At 37.2% G+C, this 26,467-nt stretch overlaps 1 protein-coding gene across 1 annotated transcript in view; it reads right to left on the reverse strand.

The window, feature by feature from the left end:
* kif21a (kinesin family member 21A) overlaps positions 1-26,467 on the reverse strand; it is a 226,819-nt gene that overhangs the window by 19,621 nt on the left and 180,731 nt on the right. Inside the window, 9 exon segments of the mRNA XM_051935118.1 lie at positions 3,208-3,382; positions 4,726-4,862; positions 5,101-5,223; positions 7,856-8,067; positions 13,811-13,865; positions 17,365-17,422; positions 18,088-18,108; positions 18,770-18,935; positions 26,208-26,309. Of these exon segments, the coding sequence (XP_051791078.1) occupies positions 3,208-3,382; positions 4,726-4,862; positions 5,101-5,223; positions 7,856-8,067; positions 13,811-13,865; positions 17,365-17,422; positions 18,088-18,108; positions 18,770-18,935; positions 26,208-26,309 (1,049 nt within the window).

Here is a 26,467-nt window from a genome sequence, read left to right on the forward strand (position 1 = left end):
TTTAAAGGCGGTGATCAGCATGAGCTAAAGCACGTGCAGAAGGAACTCCGAGTCCAGCTCAGGGCGGCAAAAGAGCAGTACAGGAGAAAGCTGGAGCAGAAGTTGCAGAATAACAGCATGAAGGAAGTGTGGGATGGGATGAAGATCATCACTGGCTGCAGCTTGAAGTGGGGTGCCACCATCGAGAGAGATGTGCAGAGAGCAAACCAGATGAACAACTTTTTTAACAGGTTTGACCACCCTAACCCACTCTCACCTCGGATTACTGCACCCTCCACCCATTCTTCTGCTGATACCAGCATAGGAGAGAGTTTACCCCAACCCACAATTACAGCAGCCCGGGTAAGCAGAGAGCTGAGGAGACTTTGTGCCAGCAAAGCAGCGGGTCCAGATGGAGTATCGCCATGACTGCTGAAGGCCTATGCGTTGGAGCTGGGGAGTCCTCTACAGCGCATCTTCAACCTGAGAATGGAACAGGGGAGAGTCCCGAGGCTTTGGAAAACATCTTGCATCATCCCAGTCCCAAAGGTATCACGACCAGGTGAGCTGAATGACTTCTGGCCTGTCACTCTGTCGTCGCAAGTGATGAAAACCATGGAGCGGCTGCTGCTTCACCACCTGAGGCCACAGGTCCACCACGCCCTCGACCCTCTGCAGTTCGCATACCAGGAGAAGGTGGGAGCGGAGGATGCCATCATCTACATGCTACACCGATCCCTCTCCCACTTGGACAGAGGCAGTGGTGCTGTAAAATTATGTTTCTGGAATTCTCTAGCGCCTTCAACACCATCCAACCTCTGCTCCTCAGGGACAAGCTGGCAGAGATGGGAGTAGATTCATACCTGGTAGCATGGATCGTGGACTATCTTAAAGACAGACCTCAGTATGTGCGTCTCATGGGACCTAATCAAGGACTTTGTTAAATGGTGCGACTCAAACCACCTACACCTGAACACCAGCAAAACCAAGGAGCTGGTGGTAGATTTTAGGAGGCCCAGGACCCTCATGGACCCCGTGATCATCAGAGGTGACTGTGTGCAGAGGGTGCAGACCTATAAACACCTGGGAGTATAGCTGGATGATAAATTGGACTGGTCTGCCAATACTGATGCTCTATGTAAGAAAGGACAGAGCCGATTATACTTCCTTAGAAGGCTGGCGTCCTTCAACATCTGCAATAAAATGCTGCAGATGTTCTATCAGACAGTTGTGGCTAGTGCCCTCTTCTAGGCGGTGGTGTGCTGGGGAGGCAGCATAAAGAAGAAGGACGCCTCACGCCTGGACAAACTGGTGAGGAAGGCAGGCTCTATTGTAGGCAAGGAGCTGAACAGTTTGACATCTGTGGCAGAGCGATGGGCGCTGAGCAGGCTCCTGTCAATAATGGAGAATCCACTGCATCCACTAAACAGTATAATCTCCAGACAGAGGAGCAGCTTCAGCGACAGACTTCTGTCACTGTCCTGCTCCACTGACAGACTGAGGAGATCGTTCCTCCCCCACACTATGCGACTCTTCAATTCCACCCGGGGGGGTAAACGTTAATATTATACAAAGTTATTGTCTGTCTGTTATACCTGCATTGTTATCACTCTTTAATTTAATATTGTTCTTTATCAGTATGCTGCTGCTGGAGTATGTGAATTTCCCCTTGGGATTAATAAAGTATCTATCTATCTGTCTAAAATAATAATACAGAATGTAAACAGGCGAAAAGAAGGTGCACTTGGGACAAAAATCATTCTCTGTTGTTGAATCATTGTGTCTGCGTCTGATTCAGTATGTGTGTGCCATCACTGCCTATAAAAAAATTATTTGAGTACACTGTGACAATAGATGGCGCTATACTAGCGCTTAACCCAACACAGACAGATGCCAGAGGCACACTGATCAAAGCACACGCTTTTATTTTACAGTTCACACAGCACAATGCACCATAAACAACTCACAGTCCTTTTTTTCTTTATTCTTTTCCTTTTATCTTTTCCTCTGCCACTTCCACTCCTCTCTCTCAAGCTCTGTCCTCTGCCTCCCTACTCCAGCTCTCCGAATGGAGTGAGGCGGCCCCTTTTATAATGCACCAGGTACTCCCTGATGACCTTCTTGCAGCACTTCCTGGTGTGGCAGAAGTGATGCATGGGCACCTGGAAGAACTCCGGGTGTACCTGGTTCCTGTTCCGGCGGAAGTGCTGCAGTCCATGGCTCTGGAACCATCCAGGTGCCCCCTAGTGGGGGCCGCGGACACCCACAGGATTGAGCTTCCAAGCTCCGTGGCCCCCAAGCAATCCAGGAGGGCTGCCTCTTGTGTCCTGGGGACGGAATTGCTCATCTCCCTGACCTTTGCTTCTCCAGACGTCCCAGTGGGGCAAGGTCCCCAGTCGACTGTCACAACACATAGACCATAATCGCAAGTGTACATTTTAAATCACAGAAGATGCATGCTCAAATCAAATGATTTCAGGGCATACTGGCAGCTTTGCTACTTTGTAATTTGGTACAATTTTTGCAGAGCATCACCAAAACTGTTAATGAAACACAACTGCAAAAACAAAAGCAGGATAATATGTGGGATAGGGGAATTTGTGGTGTTCATGTGGAAAATGTCAAAACCCTACACATGACAGGTGCTGTGAGCAGTCAAGCGAACAGGAAACATATCCTTACCCAAAGAAAACAGCACCAAGTATCTGTGATAAAATGTACTTATTTCATTTTATTTTTGATGTCTCAAGCATTCCTCAGAAACAAGGAAGATACATTTTCTTAAAATTGAAACCTGTGCTGCATCGAAGTAGAAATATCTGGTGAGCTTAAAGGCTTTTGTTTTCATGTTTAGATCCCAGCCCCATCACTTCAATTTTAAAACTCAAGAGCAGGATAGGTATTTTTGAAAATTCACAAAAATTCACTTTAGAAGGCAAATTTGTGTTGCAAATTAAAATATGCCACAATAGTTATAAAAAAATAAAAATAAAAAAAAAACTGACTTGAAAAATACCAAACACACCCTTTAATATTATTTCTGTTATAAAACAGTGTTACATGCAATGTTGGACTTTCCTATAATTTACAAAAAGGTACTTTCAAAAATAAGTCAATAATATATTGCATATCATGGGATTGAAGATATTAAATTTCACAAATCAAAATAACCATTTATGACACAACTCAATAGAAAAGCAACATGTCTGATTTGATTTCTGTACTTACGTTAATGTCCGTATACATTTTGCAGAGTCACGGATATCCCACACCTTAATATAAGATGTAGAGACGGTAAAGACCAAACTGGAACAGTACTTCACAGATACTACATTATTGGGATGGCCGCCTAGAGACATAATTTCTTGTCCAGTAACCAAGTTCCACACTTTACAAGTACGATCTACAGATAAATAGAATCATTCAGAACATTTTAGCATATCTGCAGCTGCTACGTAAACAAACATTTTGAAACTGTAATGTAATATAACAGAATTTTACACTGGCACCAAGAATTGTTACCTATACTAAACTATTAAAGTTTTTAAATTCGGATATCAAGATGGTCTGAATATTTGCATTTTCTCCCATCCCGGAAATGGAGGTCCATTATATCTGCTACCACAAAGTATTTTGCCTTTACTAATCATGAGCATCTATCACCTGTACTGATTATAAAATATATATTTTTTGATTAGCATAAATAATTTTGTAAGCATGGTCAAATCAATTGTGCTTATGAGATTTATGTATATAGAAAAGAAAAATTAAAACAAAAAATAACCTGCAATTAACCAGTTTGCAAAATGCAGCTTATAGGACTGTTAAATTCCCTAGACATCAAAATTAATTCAGTTTCTAACCCCATTTATCTCTAGTTTGTCATCTTCTGCAAAGTTTACAGAGATTAAATGTTATCATTACTTTGAAGCAAACTAGTTCAAGTTAGTTATTGTAAAGGTCTACTATACATTGAAAAATGTCCATTATTCCATGCTGACCGAGTTTAACTTTTATTAAATTTAGAATTAAAACACATTTTTTCATCCTTGATAATACCGTTGGCATTTTAGGTTTATAATCCAGCTGAACAAAAAAAGATGATGAGGTAGTTAGTATCATGCTAGAAGACTAACAGAGCTATGATACCCTAACCTATCTGGTATTATACCAAAATGTACTATTAAGGGCAAAGGACTTGTGGTAACCCAGACACTGCACAGTGCACTCCAAACAGTATAAGCTAAACATATGAAGAAGTAAAGCAGAACATCTCTTACACATACAGTCTAATCCAAACCAGACCTATGATGGTTCATGTTGGCTTTGAACTGAACTGACACATAATTTAGATAAACTGGAAGTAATTCATTCTATTTAGGGTTGAATACGTTAATTGTCTGGCAGTTTAGCTGAAAGCTAAATACTGACTCAGATGATGCAAGGGTATTTGTGAAAGCACTAATAGTTTTGACATGTCCTTTGTAAAGCATCCATAGCAAACAATAAATGAATTTTAGGAAACTGAACCAGGATGCTTCGGAGTGAGATCATTTTATTTCTCAAGTCAATGGCAAATAGTACAAACAAATCTGGCAAATTATTTTTCATATGTTAAAACACACACACAAACATGGTAATTACTTTATTCAGCAGTAAACAAACTTAACATATAAATAACATCATGATCATAACATTCAGCGCATTCATATAAATAAAGGGTATAATTAAAGGAAGAGTTCTGACCTTTGGAACCAGTGAACAACAGATCATCTGTTGAGTCCACACAGAGCACAGCTTTAGAGTGGCCTTCAGCAATGTGAATACACTGAAGAGGGGTATTTCGACCAGTTTTCAGTGCAGGAAATGGATTAATTATGCCCCTAAGACAAAAAATGCACAAAATAAATGACCTGCCACTAAAACAAACCCTCAAACTTCATTTCTAAAGAGTTAGGCTGAAAGCAGAAAACAGAATTTATAAACATTACGTTGGTTTAAATTACATTACAGTTGCCACAAAATACAGCAATATCGATTCTTTAATGTGTAAAGAAAAGAAACAGATACAAGGGGAATAAACTCTGGGCTTACTATGAAAATTCTAGCACTAGTGCTTACTGTTTTGATTCCTTTATCTTCACTTTATCTGTAACTAGTTGTCCTTTTTCATAAACCTTCCTTCTAGTTAAAGGTGATGGTTCAGGAGCTCTTTTGTCTGCTGATGATGGTGGCTTAGAGGCACTGTAATATTGAAAATATATTTAATTATTCAGAAATGAGAAGAACTTATTAAAAGGTATAATTTAGTAATGTCCACCTTCAACACCATGATTAAAATACAATATTTAACATCTGTCTTCAAAAATCAGATTGTCCTAAATTATTTTTTAATTAAGAAATAAAAAACAACCCATGCAACACAGTTTTATGGAGAAAACTGAACTGCATACTGACAAATCAATACTATTATCAAAAGGTGATTGATTTATTGATGCTGTTCATAGACAGAACATAATAGATTGAATATAAGCTTTCTCCCTGTAAAATCTTTGTATGACAAGTTTTCTTGAAGGCACTGCTTGGCACTATAAAATATGAGACATATTTTAAGCAATACAGCACAAAGGGTTGTATTTCATAAGACAAATCACAATTCATCCTTCAGTATTTAGCAACAAAATGGGGCATAATCAATGCATTTCCAAAAAGTCAAACTGACTTATTGTATTGAAATTCATTTTAAAAATATTACACAGAGCAGATTATTTGATTTAGCGTGTAGATCTCCAAGTAGATACCACTGTTTGATTTATTGCTGAATGGAATTACTTATTACTGCATATCCACAACTTTTTTTATCTATTCAGTGTTTAAATTTTAAAATATATACTAATTAACATGGCAGAAGTGATTATAAAACACCTGATGAAATATAGGCTAACTCAGTAAACCAGCAGAATCTGAATCTGTTATTCTTATATTATTAACTCCACAAAAATATAATTGAATGTTTAGAAAATAAAAGAACAATAATCCCCTTGTATTACAGATATAATACAACTGATTATATTCAATGTATACTGCTTCCTAACCCTTGTTCTCATGCATATAGTCCAGTGATTCCCAACATGGGGTGCACACCCTACTGGGGGGCAATTTGATTTTTTAGGGGGGCAGTTTGAGAATTTAGGTATGTTAAACAATATATAAAATGAAAAAACAGAAATTTACTATTAAAAATTATAGAAAAAAAACTATTTTTATTTTGATAGAAAAAAATAGCAAATAATTTTTATTTTTTACAGAGACATTTAGATAAACATAGAAGGGATGATGAAGAACCCTTTAATTTATGATTTTACAACCAGCTTGGGTTTTTCTACTTAGAAATCATTTTTACCATTAAAATGATATGAATTGTAACAATTATTATAACAAAAATATAAAATGACCAAAATATTACAGAAAAAGTTGTCATTAAAGTTATTTTATATTTATGAATATCACATCTCTTATTATATGTTTTCAAAACTGTATTTGCTGTATTTTCATATTACTTCATCCATCCATTATCCAACCTGCTATATCCTAACTACAGGGTCACGGGGGTCTGCTGGAGCCAATCCCAGCCAACACAGGGTGCAAGGCAGGAAACAAACCCCGGGCAGGGTGCCAGCCCACTGCAGGGTGCACACACACACGTAGACATGGGGAGAACATGTAAACTCCACGCAGGGAGGACTAGGGAAGCGAACCCAGGTCTCCTAACTGTGAGGCAGCAGCTCTACCACTGTGCCACTGTGCCGCCCCCATATTACTTCATATATTTTTTTTTTAACAATTTCTTAGTGATTTGTTTGTCAGTACTTCAACTATCCTTTCCCTCTTTTGTTTCCATGTTCTTTGTAAGCTTGCTTAGGCCAAATTAATGACATTATGGGCTTTCTCCACGTGAGTAGGAGTTCACTTTTTGAATAGGTAATAATAAGAATAAGGTATATGTTACAGTGGGGGACATCATGATTTTAGAGAGGTCTAGGTTGGCATGGCCAAAAAAAGGTTGGGAACCACTGATATAGTCCTTCCATACAGTTTCAGCAACTCACCCTTTAACAGCTGTGAAAACACAAACCAAAAATACTGTCCAATACTCATGCTTTGCATTCTTCAGCTGCTCCTGGGGAAAAATCTAACATGAGTTGGTACCCCTCCTATTTGAGCAGAGGCACCACATTTGCTGAGTCAGACAAGAGTTTATAGTAGATCTACTAGAGTGTCAAGAGGCCGAACTCAAAAATAATCTGTATCTATTTGTATTTTAGTGTCTAGTTATAGCTAATGCTAATGAGAAACAGAAACGACTACACCCACTTAAAAACAATATATTACAGTCTAAAGCCAAAAAGCAATAAAACAAATACAGATTTAATGGTCAGTACGTGCAATTAAGGGGAATGATTGGGCTATTTCACTTTGATTGGGAGCAATGGTCCACAGAGAGTAAAGAGATGGCTATACTTTGGCTGGAGAAGAGTTACTCTGATTATATACCATTGATGAGGAGAATACCTTTCTGCTTGTCTCAAATGTTGACCATTTCCTATGTCTACCTTTTTCAATGTTTATTTTTTATTTATTAATAAACTGCTCAGTGAGTAGAAGTGAGCATAAAAATGTAATTTGAAAACGTGAAGGGTCTATTTTATTTAACTTTTTAGTACACTTAACACTAAATTATAAATTTGTGGTACATAAAATGACTAAAATTTTAACTTACATAATGCAACATGTTAAACCATGACAAAGCTTACAGACAAAAAAAAAAAAGGCACGCAACATGCAAAGGTTGTTAGTGAAGTGGGATTGGACTTACATGCTGCCCATTTTAGAAGATAAGCCAGACGGTGAAAGCAGGACTTCCTTATCCCTAACTGAAATACAACTAATTTCTGAATCTCTTTCACTTTCTTGTGCTTCAGCCACAGGCAATAGAGGTGACAAAAACATTCCACCAGGAGAATCAGGTGATGGGTCGCCATTGTCTGCATACAATAATTCCATTTGTGTGGTTGTTCTCCTTCTTGCCTTTAACGAAAATAAAGCAATACATTGGCCCTTAATTACCAGCACACATAAAACAAAATAATTTTTCAAGCAACATTGAATAGTACTGTGCTGCTTTAGAAAGGCTCAGTGTACCATCATGTGTAGTTTGGCTGTATCTAATGTATTATATTTTCAGTTGTGGGATGGGCAAGTTCAATAGCATTAAGATAAACTGAAAAAGCTCTACCACTGCAAAAGTAATTCTTTGACAAAAATAAAAAGATGTAAAAATTAAAATAAATATATAAACAAAGAGCTATTACTGGAAATATACCAGTAAGTAGTAAGGAATACAGCTTCCAGAAAGGAGCAAGAATCCAAAAAATGAATTTAAAAATAAACCTCCCGGCTAGAACTTCAAATCTCAAATCTTGCTACAACTTACAAGCTGGGAGTGTCTGAAACAATAACCTAAATGGTCATTTTTAAACAAACGAACTCTGTTATATTGGAGAAATATTGTGCATGGTAAATGCAATGCAGTGATGTATTCTTTATTTCAATAAAAGTATTTTTGCCCTTAAAACTATTTGTACAGTGGTATGTAAAAGTTTGGGAACCCTTGCTTAAAATGTCTGTTACTGTGCATTGTTAACTTCAAAAGATGAACTGACCACCAAAAGGCATAAAGATAACACATTTATTTTTGGCATTTTACGCAAGATTAGTGTATTGTTTTGTTTTGTACAATTCTGCAATGAAAAAAGAAAAAGAGCACCATGCAAAAGTCTGTTGGGCATCCAAACATATGTGAGATCTCAGATAACTTTTATCAAGGACACAGACCTTAATTAGCTCACAAGTCTATGACTTGTTCAAAATCATCATTAGGAAACTGCAGGTGATACAAATTGCAAAGCTGTATAAATTCTCTGGCTCCTCAAACTCTGTCCCAACAATCAGAAGCCATGAGCTCCTGTAAGCAGCTGCCTAGTACTGTGAAAAATAAAATAATCAATTCTTACACAGCAGGAGAAGGCTACAAGAAGATAGCAAAACATTTCCAGGTAGCTGTGTCCTCAGTTCATAATGTTATTAAGAAATGCCAGTTACCAGGAACAATGGAGGTCAAGTTGAAGTCTGGAAGACCAAGAAAACTTTCTGAAAGAACTGCTTGTTGGATTACTAGAAAGAACAATAAAATCCATGTTTGACTGGAAAAGACCTTCAGTAACATTTAGAAGACTCCAGAGTAGTGGCGCACTGTTCTACTGTGCAGCAACACCTGAACAAATATATCCTTCATGGTAGAATCATAAAAGAAAACCTTTCCTGTGTCATAGCCACAAACTTAACCGCCTGAAGTTTGCAAGTGAACATCTAAACAAGCCTGACGTATTTTAGAAACAGGTCCTGTGGGCAGACAAAGTCAAAATAGAACTTTTTGCCCACAATGTGCAAAGGTATGTTTGGAGAAAAAAGGATGCCAAATTCCAGGAAAATAACACCTCTCCATATATTAAGCTTGGGGGTAGATCAATCATGCTTTGGGCTTGTATTGCAGCCAGTGGCACAAGGAACATGTCACTGATAAAGGGAAAAATGGATTCAAATAAATATCAGCAAATTCCAGAAACAAACACCACACAATTGTAAAAAACTTGAAGTTAAAAAGAGGACGGTTTCTACAACAAGTTAATGATCTGAAATCTACAATGGAATACCTCAATAGGCACAAGCGTATGGCTTTGCTGTGGACTTCACAGTCCCTCAACATAGACATCATTAAAAATCTGTGGATAGATCTCAAAGGAGCAGTGCATGCAAGACGGCCCAAGAATCTTGCAGAATCAGAAGCCTTTACAAAGATGAATGGGGGAAATACCCCTAGTAAGAACTGAAAGTCCCTTAACTGGCTTAGCTGCGATCGATACTTGCCAAAGGAGGTGTTACTAAGTATTGACCATGTCAGGTGCCCAAATATTTGCTTCAGGCCTTTTTATTTTTTTGGTATTTTGTACCTGTGAAAGATGGAAACAAAAATGTAATCTTGCTTAAAACATTAAAGAAAAGTGTTATCCTTTACTTTATGTGTTTTGGTGATCAGTTCATCTTGTGCTCACTTAATTACTCATAGTAATATACAATTTAAGCAAGGGTGCCCAATTTTTTGCAGTACAGTGGAACCTCGGTTCACGAACGCCTCGGTACACATACAACTCAGTTTACGACCAAAAAGTTCGCCAAACATTTGCCTCGGCTCACAACCACACACTCGGTATACGAACAAGCCAGTTTCCCTTTCGGTTTGTGCGCGCTGATGATTTCCGCACGTGTTGCATTGTTCTCGGTCAGACGTGAACTGCTGCAATGTAAGAGAGAGAGAGAGAGAGAGAGAGAGAGAGAGAGCAGGCAGGCTCGTGTGCTGATGTGAGAGAGAGAAAGAGCAGGCAGGCTCGTGTGCTGATGGGAGAGAGAGAGCAGGCAGGCTCGTGTGCTGATGAGAGAGAGAGAGAGCAGGCAGGCTTGTGTGCTGATGAGAGAGAGAGAGAGCAGGCAGGCTTGTGTGCTGATGAGAGAAAGAGAGACAGAGAGAGCAGGCAGACTTGTGTGCTGATGAGAGAGAGAGAGAGAGAGAGAGAGAGCAGGCAGGCTCGTGTGCTGATGAGAGAGAGAGAGAGAGCAGGCAGGCTCGTGTGCTGATGAGAGAGAGAGAGAGAGAGCAGGCAGGCTCGCGTGCTGGAGAGAGAGAGAGAGAGAGCAGGCAGGCTCGCGTGCTGGAGAGAGAGAGAGAGAGAGAGAGAGAGAGAGGGAGAGAGAGGGAGGCTTGCGTGCTAGAGAGAGAGCGTGTGCAGCTGAGCAGGGAGCCTGGGTGTTTGTCAGTGTTATTCAATGTTTTTACATTAGTTTACTATTACACTGTGCATTCTATGGTGTAATTAACTATATTTGTGCTTAAAAATATTTTAAAAAATATATTTACATACAGTTCGTACGGTCTGGAAATTGCTTCGGTTCACGACCAATTCGGTTTACGACCAGAGGTTTGGAACGAATTATGGTCGTGAACCGAGGTTCCACTGTATATTAAAACTAATTGTTGTGTCGATTTTGTAACACAAGATAAAATAATAAGACCATGCTCAAATGCAGAAATCAAGTTTCATGCTTCATTCCAGTGAAAACACATTTCTGCATGTTAATCTAAATTAATTACAACTATAACACACAAAAAGAATTGATCAAACAACTATTACCTCTAATATGACACACTTAAATCATCACTGGTACAGTAAAATTGTTTTTAGAAGTCACATAATTAGTTAAATTGAGATCATCTCTCTGTAGTCCAGGGGTTTCAATTGATTGTAGTATAAATGTACCTTATCTGGAAGAATTAGTTTGTGGTGAATCAATATCGTGGCCTAACAAATGAATATAAAAGATAAAAGAACACTCCAAGCAGCTCCATGAAAAGATGACTGAAAACCGCAAGTCAGAGTGTGTATACAAGACAGGATCCAAGTCACTGAGAATCTATTGGACTGTAATTAAATCTATCATTAGGAAATGGAAAGATTATGGCACAGCCATACATGTTCCTAGAGCAGGCCACCCACAAAAACTGAGTCATCACACAAGATGATATGTAGTGAATAAAGAGACATGTGATAACTCTGAAGGACTTACAAGCTACAATGGATGCAGCTGGAGACACTGTACTTACAACAACTGTTGCCTGGGTGTGTCACCAGTTGTGTACTTTTACGGTAGAGTAGTACATAGAAAGCCACTGATAAAAAAAAAAAAAAACATACAGTATGACATGAGACTCTGAATTCAATTAGAATGTTATACAGTCTTTTGAAAGCAAAACTGAGCTTTTTGCCTACACTAGACATGCAATGTTTGGCATAAGAAAAACACTATACATGTTAACAAAAAAATACATTTCCGACCAAGTATAGTGGTCAGAGAATGATGATGTGGTGATTGTTCTCTGCAGCAAGCTCTGGAAGGCTTATGAGAGACAGAGTAAAATTAATGCAGCAAAATACAGGGAAATCTTGGAGGATAATCGGATGCAGTCTGCAAAAAACCCACAGCTTGGAAGATTTGCTTTACAGAAATGACAACAGGCAGCCGATATAACCTGACAAAAATATAAAAGTTCTTCAGTGAAAATACATAGCATTGGCAATCTTAAAAGGGAACTAAAACACAGAGTTTGTGCATTATACTCATTAGCTTTGTGGTATGTTTGTTATGTCAATGCACATTCTAATAACGGCTTGGTGATATGATTTATTAGGTATGTAAGTCGTGATTTAGCTTGTTTGGTTGAGTTTCCCAACTTGATCAAGGGTGTTATCATTTTCCAATTTCTCCGAAATGTTGAGTATGGATAGGTCAGAATTGTTGTAAACATACATGCTTCCTTGTCAAGTTTTCTTTAATAAATCCCAACGTTTGATAGGACGTTGTGTCTGCAACTCCTTTTATGCGTACACAATGAGGATCCAGATGTGCAAAGTTGATAGAGGCCTGTGCACACAGACTCAGGGCTGGAACTGCTGCCAAAGACACTTCTACTAAAAACTGACTTGATCTCCATTTCACTAATTATGTGAGTCCTAAATCATGAAAATTTTCAAGGGGGTAAATAAATGTTATGGGCACTGTATCTTTATTGCAACTAGAAAATATAATTTCTATCCTTGATAGTGAAAAACTGGACAGGTTTCTTTTAGAAAGTGTCTATCTTACTAAAAGAATGAATAGATTACTTTTGAGCCACAGTTGTATTTAGATATTAATTTTACTTCAATAAAAAAATCTCTAAAGGTCTCAATACTGAGTGTATTTCATATATTAAATAAAGTTTGCTTGGTGGAAAAATGAAAAAATGATTCAAGGGTGCAATTGACAGCAACTCAAAGTTAGGTTGTGCCATGTTTTTAACCACTTTCTGTCCCAGAAGGACAAAGTTGGATTTTGCTCATTTTATTTGCAATAAGTACTGTATGTGTTTTTTTAAACACTCAGATATAAAAAATTTGTACAAGTACAGTATATTGATTTTAACAATGTTATTGCGAGATGAAGATATAACTTATCTAATAAGTTATTGTTTAACACATCCTGTCAGGCTGGTAAAGCTAAATTTGTACAATTATGATTTCTGTGAATTGGTGTGAAATAATAATAAAAAATTAAGCTGATGTGCAAGTTTTTTTTATAGGAAAGAATACACACAGTGCACCTGCTCCAAAAAGGACAAAATAATTTGCCTTAACAGAACAGTTGCACTCACATTAGCAATAATGAAAATATTTTAATGACTGATTCGTAATTCCCTCTGTAGGGACCTGTTGAAGAAGCATCCTAAATACATATTCAAACCATCTCATTTGGTTCCTCTCGATAGGGAAAAGCAGTGGTTATGCTCTGAGGTCCATCCATACTGATAAGCACAGCACTTTTAGATTATCCCTACATTTATAACTAACACAGTAAGTAAAGCATGTTTATCCAGTCTTTTAATAAGAACATTTAAAGTTACACTGCAAGAAACTTAAGCCTAATAGAGCTATAAAATGCAAAGGTCAGTGACACTAACAGCATAAAGCACAAATCTTTTCTAGTTGTTATACAAACACATACAACCACACATACACAATTTAACAATTCAGTGATGCCAGTTACTTTAAAAATGCATCTTTACAAAGTAGGACAAATTCACACAGCATGAGAACAATTTTAACAGCTAAAATGTATATACCTTATTTCTTGACTTGGTTTCACCGCAAAGTTTCATGAGGTCTGTTGCTAGTGAACTGAAACAAACAAATTAAAAAAAAATATATATATATATATATCAAATTAAAAGAACACTTTTAAATCAGAGTATAGCATCAAGTCAATGAAACTTCTGGTACATTGATCAGGTCAGTTAAGTAGCAGACAGGGCTGTTAATCAGTTTCAGCTGCTTTGGTGTTAATGAAATTAACAACAGGTGCGCTAGAGGGGCAACAATGAGATGACCCCCAAAACAGGAATGGTTTAACAGGTGGAGGTCACTGATATTTTTCCATCCTCATCTTTTCTGTCTGTTTTTTCACTAGTTTTACATATGGCCACGGTCAGTGTCACTATTAGTAGCATGAGGTGATACCTGAACCCTACAGAGGTTCCACAGGTAGTTCAACTTCTCCAGGATGGCACATCAATACGTGCCATTGCCAAATGGTTTGCTGTGTCTCCAAGCACAGTCTCAAGGGCATGGTGGAGATTCAAGGAAACAGGCAGTTAGTCTAGGAGAGCAGGACAGGGCTGTAGAAGGTCCTTAACCCATCAGTAGGACCGGTACCTGCTTCTTTGGGCAAGGAGGAACAGGATGAGCACTGCCAGAGCCCTACAAAATGACCTCCGGCAGGCCACTGGTGTAAATGTCTCTGACTAAACAATCAGAAACAGACTTCATGAGGGTGGCCTGAAGGCCCGACATCCTCTAGTGGGCCCTGTGCTCACCTCCCGGCACCGTGGAGCTTGATTGGCTTTTGCCATAGAATACCAGAATTGGCAGGTCCACAACTGGCACCCTGTGTTTTTCAAAGATGAAAGCAGGTTCACCGTGAGCACATGTGACAGACAAGAAAGGGTCTGGACAAGCCGTGGAGAACGGTATGCTGCCTGTAACATCATTCAGTATGACTGGTTTGGTGGTGGGTCAGTGAAGGTCTGGGGAGGCATATCCATGGAGGGAAGCACAGACCTCTACAGGCTAGACAACGGCACCTTGACTGCCATTAGGTATCGGGATGAAATCTTTGGACCCACTGTCAGACCCTATGCTGGTGCAGTGGGTCCTGGGTTCTTCCTGGTGCATGTCAATGCCCGGCCTCATGTGGCGAGAGAATGCTGGCAGTTCCTGGAGAATGAAGGAATTGATACCATTGACTGGCCCCCATTCTCACCTGACCTAAATCCAATAGAACACCTCTGGGGCATTATGTTTCGGTCCATCCAATACCACCAGGTTGCACCTCAGACTGTCCAGGAGCTCAGTGATGCCCTAGTCCAGATCTGGGAGGAGATCCCCCAGGACACCATCCATCATCTCATTAGGAGCATGCCCCGACATTGTCAGGCACGCATACAGGTACGTGGGGACCATCCATGCTACTGAATACGATTTTGAGTCACTGCAATGAAATTTCGACAAAATGGACTAGCCTGCCGTATTACTTTTTCACTTTGATTTTCGGGGTGTCTTTGAATTCAGCCCTCTGTAGATTGATAATTTTCATTTCATCAATGTGGTATCCTTTCATTCCTAACATCATTACCCAGTTCATATAATTATAGATATCCAGCATGATTTTTTTTTCCCATCAAGATATTTGTTTCCAAAGTGTTCCTTTAATTTTTTGAACAGTTTATATTAGGTGTAGTTCAACAATGTCCAGTAGTCCCCTGCAAATGTGAATGCAGTGTATAGCTTCTTACCTGCTCAAACTGTGAAAAGCTGTGCTTTTAATATAAATCCATGATATGTGACACAATTGTCTCATGTTAAGGTATTTTGTAAGAATTACCAGACATTGCTGAATGACATCTCTCAGCCCTGTATCTTCAATGACTTTTAGGGGTCTGCAGTCTGATGTGATAATTTTTGCAGTAATTGGTGGTAGTTAATGATCTACATTTTGTTTCATTTATGGGCATAAGATAAGTTGTACATTCATGGATTAAAGACCTCATATTTTACTGCTTATCGATTTTGTTAATGGTAATAGTAGACCTTTTACTCAAAGCAAATGCTTAACAACTGTAGATTATAGACACATATGTGATTAAACATCAAGCAGTATCACTAGACCAGGGGTTTTTAGGCTTTTGTTCTTGGTATAGCACCAACCGGAATTAAAATGTTTTGAAGTATTCCCAATTTCTTACAGCCTTACATTGTTAAGCATTGGAAACTTATGAGGAACAATAGCATACAGTTTTACTTTATGGATTTTAACAAGCGATTACACATAGGTTTTAGTGCAAATATGTACTTTGTAATGATTTTTTTAAAATGTAAAAATAATAGCATGGTTTGATAAGAAATAAAAATTAGCCTAAAATTTTGACTTTTTCAATTTACACATATCTTCAGGTCAAAAAAAAGAACACAATACAACTCTCAGTTGTGAATGTTATGTATCTTTATGTCTTATATAGTCATTATTATCTCAGGCTGCAGTTCTGAAAACTTTGAGCATAGTTCTGCTTCTAGCTTCTGTCTATTCCTGTATTTATTTTTGTAAGAAGAGTGATGGTTACCAAACACTGGCAACTCTGTCTGAAATAACAGCTTTTTGCTTTTCACTAATAATAATAATAATACTAAAATGAAATGTTAGATACATATATTTTATTGTTAATAATTGTTTGAATTTTCCTTTGTTATTTTATATTATTTTTCCTTAGTCTGGCAATCTTTAAAACTGTTCTAAATATTATAGTAAATCAAACAAGTTCATCAAAACTAAGGCAGACACTCTGCAGACTGCTCATGTAACTGGTGGCCATAGAAAGAGAGCCCTCAGCTGAGATGGACTTTTTTTTTTAACTAGTAATGCAGTACGTTAATGTAATTGTGTTGAAGACTAGCTAGACAAGCTAGCCATAGCTAAAGTTCCTCTGTAACAAATACTTGTAAGTATTTTGAATAATCAAAATTTATGTACCTGAGAAAATAAATTATGTTGCATTATTTAAATGACTCTACAAAAGGCAATAATTATAGGATACTAATAATAGGTAATTACACAATTCATTATTCTGTTAATTGTTTTTTGGTTTTCAGCGCAGCTATCCACAGCAGGGTAGATATCAGTGCTTGTTGAACAATTCAATAGTGGTAGGATTGCTATTCCAGAAAAAGGCAAGGACAAACTAGTTTATTGCCCTATTAGCACGATTAACAACAAAGTATTTAGACAGTTTTGCAGCTAGAATTCAGTTTTTGACATGATTACAGAATGTACAATACAGACAAGTCCAGGTAACTTAAATTATAAAATGAGGACAGCAAATTACTTACAGTTATTAACTGGGGGATTTAAAGCAACAAATTCAGTCTGGCTCCAGGACTGGCATGGTCTTGAATAAGAACACTACTCTCCCTTGGTGCATTACAAAGTAAATGTAACTAAGCAGCAAATGCAAATTAAATGCAATTATAACAAAAGCTTTAGAACCTGAAACTTGGTAATATCTTTAAGAAAAAAAAAATCATGAACACAACATTAATTTCCTTATTACAATAACTTAACACTTACCTTCCATCAGTGGCAGGACTTTGGGCAGATTCATCACTGCTGCTTTCATCACCATTTTCTGGTCAAGTGTAGAAAAATAATAAAATATGACTACTTGACTTAAACTAATCTACTTTAAAATATTTCAGCAGTGTATTAATGAATGACAAAAAGTTCATTCCAGATTCCCTAAATGCAATAAATAGCAAGTCTTTAAAACTGTGCATTCAAAATCATGTTATACAAAAAAAATAATTTTATGGATGTTTGTGTTAAATCGTCATATTTTAGTTAACAGGCAGTATTACATTGTGATGAAAACCTGTAAAGCACCTTTATAAAATATTTAAAGGTTAAAATAAAAGTAAATGTAGAAAAAATATCTTTAACCAAAATTTCTGGGTTCAGTGAAGCACCATTAGAAATTCTTCACAACACAGACACTACTTAATTAGTAACATGTATTTGCAGGTGAACATGGGGAGGGAAAAAATACTTTTAGACAAGCAAAATCATTCCAATTGCATTTCAAACTGGGTGTTGCCAATGACTGTTAATTTGAAAGAACAAAAAATGGTTTTAGGGTAAAATAAATTTTCAGAATGAAAGTCAAGCATTATTAAGCTGGTGATGGGAAACGTTTTATCTAGAACTACATGCACTCTTCGTACTTTGTTATGAACTTAGATTAGTTTTGAATCCCATGCATCTTGCAATACAGGATAGGCTTGTTTGTATACTTACCCACAGCAATGTTACCTAGGTCTGTGTAAATTCAGGCAACAAGGAAACAAAAACCAACACACCAATCAAAACACATCGACCCAAAAAAGTAAGAGTGAATAGTCACAGTGACTACTACTACAAGTGACTTAAATTAAAAGAAAGAATAGATGCTGCAGTAAGTAATCTAAGAAAAATGGGAATAGGTAAAATTTATGTAAACAGTATAGTAAGACATAATATGTATGTATTACTTATGAAGGAATTGCTACATATTAAAGTATTAAATTTATAACTATGGACATACTAAAACATGGTTTAAGATGCAACGTAAGCATTATCTTCATTGTTCATACTTTGAAACCTTCTCTTAATGATTCCATTATTATATTTGGTGTGTATAAAGACAAATATTTAAAAATATTTTTGAAAGCCAAATATGACATCAGAATTTAGTAGCATTTGCTATAAATCATCTGATACAAATGGAAAAATGAATGACTAACAGTTTGTCAAAAAAAAGAAAAAACAAATCAAACAAACCTGCAGTTATTTTCACAAGTGTGAGATGCAGACACATACATGCAGCATCTATTCAAAAAGCTGCACCCAGTAAAGCAGTCATGGCAGCTAATATACCATGCAGCAATTAAAATGTGCACTCAAGTATAATAAAATTATGCACAGTACAAAAGATCCCTACCTTGTAAGGCATTTCCCAGCAAGGCATCCAATTCAGGATTGAATTCAGCTTTCTCCTTTAGCATATGGAAAAGAAGCTGGTTTTGAGTAGCACTGTTTATCTCTATCTGCTTAAGGCGCCCCTCCATGACCTTAATCTGAGATTCCTTTTGGGCAGCTTGTAGGCCCTGAGAGAAAAATATATTTGGAGAAAATGACTGCAATAAAGATCAACTTGACCTAATTTATTGTCATATATACTGACAGTTTGTCTTACTGGTGGTAGTTTTAACAATAATTTACCACAAACTGTCTCTAATACTTAAAACTTGCTGCCACAAATAAAAGCTCAAGGATGCAAATTTTTTATCATCTGCAGATGGGGATTTACTGACTGCATTTGCATTTTTAAAACAAAATATATTACTATTTACAACTGCATCGGAAAATAAATAAATGTACCCATACTCTTGACTATTCAGGTGGCAGAACATCTAAGAAACATACCAGACATAATTGCATTTAAAAACAGAAAATAATCAAGGCAATTTCCACAACACTTTCTTCAGTGAATTCAGGCTTCCAAAAGGTTTAGCTGAGTTAACTGTACACATTAAAAATTAAATGTTTAATAAGAAATGCAAGAAATTCCAAATTAGTTACATTTTGCCCATTTGTTAAGGAAAACCTGAATTAAAATTAGCTTTTCCAGGACAGACTGGGTTACTATGGAGGGGATGATATGGAGGTAAGCAACAGTTGCCCAAGAATTCCAAACACACTGGAACAAAGTCTAACACTTCTGCACAGTATTTCAACTTTGTATAGACTAAATTGTGGCATCATATTTCTTGAGACACACCATTTTGTCCCACTCTGTATTTCTATGTGATTGAGATAACAATAAAAGTTGACTTCACTTGCAATGACATAAGTGAATTATATACAATTACCCTACACTAAAACATCTCACTGTTTCAAACATTAAGAGTAGATGCTACACTTTTATTTTATTGGAAAAAACTCCACAAATTAGCACATACTGTAGGGATACAGAAAACACTCTAAGATACCCAGACTTGTTTATAAAAGACATATCAGAGAGTATTAGAATACAGAGCACTGTGCAAAAACCTAATTTAAAAAAATTATTATATGGACAATAAGTGAACAAGATTTGATCCTCATTTAAACATTACCAGCAGATAATGGTGATATACAGTAATATAACAAATATTACGGCGCATTTACATTTTTTAGTCCATTATTTAATTTAAACAAACTAGGGGACTTCGCACCCATACCCCCCACCCCCACGCGCATGCTATGTGCCATTGTGAAGGGGGGTCTGAACACACCCCAAGGAGACGTGGCCACTCCTCCGAAACCCCTCTTAAACGGTGATACAATGGGAAACAAAGTTGTTTTTTTTCCTTCTCTTTGCTTGATCGCGGTCATGCTGCGTGATTTGCATCTCGTGTGGCGCTTCCAACGTTTAAAAGCCTGTACAGCAGCTGTCCTTTTGTCTCACTGCCTTGTCTCTCTTCTCCCACAGACATCCTCAAACACTATTCGATCTCTTTTCGCGGTTCCGTTATTTCACCGAGTAATATTTTCCATTTCTTTCCACTAATGCGATCTTTACTATAGTTTTTTTGAGACTTTCTAATTTTCCTACTTATCTCGAACTGTCTAGTCTCACAGGAAGTGAAAGTGTCTTTCTGAGAAGGTCACGTATCGTCTCTCTAAACAGGTCTTGTCCCGTTTTTTTGATATAATAGAGTGATGTAAACACCTACATTTACCTTAAACTCAAATGTCTAAAATTAGACTTGTGTATACCAGATCAGCTGCAAATGATTAGAACATCATTAAAGCAGATCTTGGAGAAACCCACCTTGTTTAAACCTCAGCTACATTTAATTTGGTTTGCTTGTAGTTGTTGAAGTGTGTGTCATCACCATGCCTAGATCAAAAGAGGTCTCTAAGGCCTTCAGAACTAAGGTTATAGATGCTAGTAAGACTGGGAAAGGATTTAAAAAGACCTACAAATAAATGGACATCACTGTCACAAAGGTCATCTACAAGTAGAAAAGATTTCAAACTGCCAACTTGCCCAGGCCACACCACTCCAGCAAGTTCAGCTTGAGAACAGAATGCACAATGCTGAAAAAAAATCTCTAAGATCCCCAGAATTTCATCACAGGACCTACAGGAAGTTTGAACCACTGTTATGTCAATTTGCACATATCTACAATTAGAAAGAGGCTGCAGAAATCAGATCTACAAGGGAGGTATGCCAAAAGGAAACCTTTTCTATCCAAAAAATATCAGGACAAGACTAAAGTTTTCCCATGAACATATAAGTAAAGATCAGTACTTCTGAACAATGTGATCCGGGCAGATGAGGCAAATATAGTTATTTGGCCAAATGTCCAGAAGACATGTTTGCCAAAAGCCAAAGACAGCATGTGACCAGAAGAAGCTCATACCATATGAAAAGCATAGAGGTGGAAATGGTACGGTTTAGGGCTGCTTTGCTGCATCAGGGCTTGGGCACTTCACCATCACAGAATCTACTATGAATGCTACATTATACTAGATGGTACTTGTACTTGAGGATAATGTTGGACAATCTGCCAGCAGAGTGAAGCTTAACAGGAAGTGGATGTTGCAATAAGACAATAACCTAAATATACCCGAAAAACAACCAAAGAATGGCTGAAAAGAAAAAAAAAAATACAGAGTTCTGCAATGGCGAAGTCAAAGACCTGATCTGAATCTCATTGGTGGGAGGATTTGAAACTGCATGTGAATGCAAGACACACCTCAAAGATCACTGAGCTGAAAGAACTCCACATGGAGATGTGGGGAAAAAACTTTCTCCAGTTGATTTCAGTGATACCAGCTATTAGAGCCAAGGCTGTACTTACTTACTACACAGACAGGAATGACACATCTGTTTATTTTTCAAGAATAAATTATAGAAGAGTAAAATTTTCATTTTTTTTAAATTACATAACCTTTATCTAAAAATACAGTTTAAATGAAAATCAAATATTGATATACCCAAATATGTTAACCTCCTTAGTGTTTGACCCTAGTGTCACTCTGGCAATTGTACAGAAAATGCCTCATGTAAGTGTCAGTAAAAGTGCCAACAGCGTTTGTGCTGAGTGTTGCTCAGGAAATGATATTGGCGTGTCCTGCGTAAGTGACAGGCCCAAGTGTTACCCTGGCAACTGTGCAGACATGTCTTGTCCTAGCCTCATAATGGTGTCTCATAATAAACATTTTTCAGCAGCTCAGGTACTGCATGCTCTTGACACTGATATGAACAGTGATGATGAAGTGAATATATCTTTAGGCAGTGAAACTGAAATGGACAGTGAAAGCAAAAGTGATTCTGATGAATCAGAAACTGACGTTCTTGTCAATTGCACACGTGCAGTGTGCTATTCAAATGCTGATCAGTCTGTAAAAAAAATCCGCATGGAATCACATTACTATTGTCACTTCTGAGATGTTGGATTGTGTATTTCACTGTGCTTCAAGATATATCACACAAATGGCACATTTTCATAGTATATGCGGTATTAGCATTATTTTTATAATTATTATTCATTATTATTATTATTTATATCATTATTATACTTTCTAAACTTCTGACTTTGTGTTTTGAATTTTTTATAGTAGATAGATGAGATTTAATAAATATGTTAACTTTTAAAGCCAAAAAAAGCAAAGCTTTTCATATGTTTTTTTGAGAAAAAATGTAAAAAAAGGTGTAAAAACTAGAATCTTTAATGTTCCTTCTCCAGACTTCTGTTACATGTCGGTTTAAATTGTGTTTGTGGTGTGTTTAAGGTTGATATCATCCTGAAAGATGACATTTCTGCAGATAAGTTGTTTTTATGAAGGTACAACAAAATGCATCAAAATCTATACCACTGGCTGAAACTGGCCCCAGAGCATGACTGAGTCAATGCAGTTGTTCACAGAAGGCTACAGACAGACTATGTATTTCACACCTATTAATCTTCTGATGTACTGGTTTCTTTGTTGACAAAGCAATATGTCCTGCAAATCTATTTCTTTCAAGAGTTCCTGGCACAAACAAAGCTTATGCTTTTGCACTACTCAAATCTGCCACTTGCAGAGGAAGAGGGGTTAGGAGCATGCACTGATAGCACGTTGCTGCACCCATCACACAATGAACCACCTGGAACCTCACTGGATTTTCTTATTTCCCTTAAAGAAGTGACCTTAAAGTACTCTTCCGTCACATGTTGACATCCTTCTGGATTTTTCACTGTGTTACCTATCATCAACATATCCAATTTTGACAGCTTGAACAACACGTATTTAGAATCTGGTTCGATGCACTACTGCAAAATAATTATAGCTTTGTTGATACAAAACACAATTTTATATTAGTCAACATCCACCCTAGTATTTGTAGTCACCACACAATCAACATTATCATTACAGCCATTTTTTTGGATTTTCTCAGGTTAGCCAGTTGCTCACAAAATATTTCCTCCACTGTCCTCACTCATGTGCATACTCTGGTGTGAGACCCATTCTTTGAATACCATGATATCACCACCAGCTATGGCACCTTTGTCTGCCCTCTGTTTATCAATACACATCCATCTTCATGCACCTCTTCACCCAACCATAATCTAGCTTCTCACTCTACATGCTAAAAACACCTTAGTCTGTTTATTCTCTGCTGAACACCTATTGCCTCAACACCACATATTTCTCAGCATTCATCTTCTCACTCTCCACATTTACACCTATTCTATCATTCCTGTTCTTCCAGCTTTGCTTCATGTTTCACCTTCTTTGGACACATCTTGCTACCATTAAGTATACTATTCCTCACACAGGTTTCATGAACTTGTCCCTTTTGTCAAATGGGCTATTTTAGTAGTAAGAAAGGAGACAGCTCCTAGAAATACATTCATCCATCACTCTCACTGCTACTGCCAGTCCTGCACCTCTGTTGGCACTCATCATAACATCAAGTAGCAGAACATCCCTGAAACACCATTAGATAACGAAATGTACCCTTACATAAGCATTATGCACCTCTCTCACATGCTTTCTACCAAGAAATGTTGCACTTGCAGACCCTTCACAGCACTATATCTCTCCAGTTTGACTAACTGCTATTTCATACTGCAACAATGATCAGGCATCCATGTATGCAGCAGGAAGTTATCAAAATAAGAAAAAAATACAGTCATATGAAAAAGTCTGGGAACCCCTCTTAATTCTTTGGATTTTTGTTTATCATTGGCTGAGCTTTGAAAGTAGCAACTTCCTTTTAATATATGACATGCCTTATGGAAACAGTAGTATTTCAGCAGTGACATTAAGTTTATTGGATTAACAGAAAATATGCACTATGCATCACAACAAAAACAGACAGGTGCATAAATTTGGGCACCAAAACAGAAATATTACATCAATACTTAGTTGAGCCTCCTTTTGCAAATATAACAGCCTCTAGACGCCTCCTATAGCTTTTGATGGGTGTCTGGATTCTGGATGGAGGTATCTTTGACCATTCTTCCATATAAAATCTCTCCAGTTAAATTTGATGGCTGCTGAGCATGGACAGCCTGCTTCAAATCATCCCATAGATTTTTGATGATATTCAAGTCAGGGGACTGACACAGCCATTCCAGAACATTGTACTTCTCCCTCTGCATGAACGCCTTTGTAGATTTGTAACTGTGTTTTGGACCATTGTCTTGTTGGAATATCCTGCGTAACTTCAACTTTATGACTGATGCTTGAACATTATCCTGAAGAATTTGTTGATATTGGGTTGAATTCATCCGACTCTCAACTTTAACAAGGGCCCCAGTCCCTGAAGTAGCCACACAGCATGATGGAACCTCCACCAAATTTGACAGTAGATAGCAGGTGTTTTTCTTGGAATGCAGTGTTGTTCTTCCGCCATGCAAAGCGCTTTTTGTTATGACCAAATAACTCAATTGTTGTCTCATCAGTCCAAAGCACTTTGTTCCAAAATGAATCTGGCTTGTCTAAATGAGCATTTGCATACAACAAGCAACTCTGTTTGTGGCGTGAGTGCAGAAAGGGCTTCTTTCTCATTACCCTGCCATACAGATGTTCTTTGTGCAAATTGCGCTTAATTGTAGAACGATGTACAGATACAGCATCTGCAGCAACATGTTCTTGCAGGTCTTTGGAGGTGATCTGTGGGTTGTCTGTAACCATTCTCACAATCCTCTGCATATGCCGCTCCTGTATTTTTCTTGGCCTGCCAGACCTGGGTTTAACAGCAACTGTGCTTGTGGCCTTCCATTTCCCGATTAGATTCCTTACAGTTGAAACTGACAGTTTAAACCTCTGAGATAGCTTTTTGTAGCCTTCCCCTAACCATGATACTGAACAATCTTTGTTTTCAGATCTTTTGAGAGTTGCTTTGAGGATCCCATGCTGTCACTCTTCAGAGGAGAGTCAAAGAGAAGCACAACTTGCAATTGACCACCTTAAATACCTTTTCTCATGATTGGACACACCTGTCTATGAAGTTCAAGGCTTAACGAGCTAATCCAAACAATTTGGTGTTGTAAGTAATCAGTATTGAGCAGTTACATGCATTCAAATCAGCAAAATTACAAGGGGTCTACATTTTTGCACAGCCAGTTTTTCACATTTGATTTAATTTCATACAACTAAATACTGCTTCACTAAAAATCTTAGTTAGGAAAACACCCCAGCACTCAGATGTTCCTAGGAAATGAAAGACATACCACTGTTATCTTTTTTGTTGAAAGTAAATTATTATGCAGGCTGAGAGGGGTTCCCAAAATTTTTCATACGACTGTATTAGTTTGGGGACACATTATTAATTTTGTATTATTCCAGTATTTTACAGAAATTCCTAAATATTTTTGTTCACTATTATAGTAAATATATCAGGGATTTGATTTTATTTATTTGAATATTTTGCATACAATCTACCTGGCAGTAGGCAGCAAAAAAAATTACTTTACTAAAATAATGCAAAAGCACATGCACTGGTCTTTTTAATTTTTAATTAGTCACAAGCAGTAAATTTGTAAAAATAATTCAGCTTTCAATGTTGGAATTTGAATTCATTAACCAACATCAATTTTAATTTCTACTATACAAGGCAATGCTGCTTATAAGGTATAAAGAAATAATTTTGAACAGTGGCACCATTTAACATTATATAACTGCCTGTCAGAAATTTAGCTGTAGCTAATGATTGCTATGGTGTGTAAGTGCTAAAATCTGCAGTTTAATTTTCAGGGCCAGTGTGGGGTTCATGACTTTAAATTTCTGACAATACACATTTTCACCAGATACTATTTGAAAGTGAATATTTAACAGAACTGCATTTTGTACAGAAAGCTACTTATAATTATTCGTTGTACAAAAAACAGACATACCTTATTTATTGCCATTGAAAGAAAATGATCCAGGAGAAACCGAGCTTCACTCAAAGTACAGGAGTTTATTACAGCTGTTACATCAACAGTGTCTCCCTCTTCCTGAACATGCAATAAAACCAACAACTGTTAGTTCTTTGTCTTATTTATTAATATGTAGCTAACAAAACATTCCACTGAATACCATGAAAAATAAAGTTTTATCTTTTGACATTTTTTTAAATAATGTTAATCTTTATTGTTCCAGATAAATACATTAC

The sequence above is a fragment of the Erpetoichthys calabaricus genome, chromosome 1 (genome assembly GCF_900747795.2).
Source record: "Erpetoichthys calabaricus chromosome 1, fErpCal1.3, whole genome shotgun sequence".
Taxonomy (NCBI): Eukaryota; Metazoa; Chordata; class Cladistia; order Polypteriformes; family Polypteridae; genus Erpetoichthys; species Erpetoichthys calabaricus.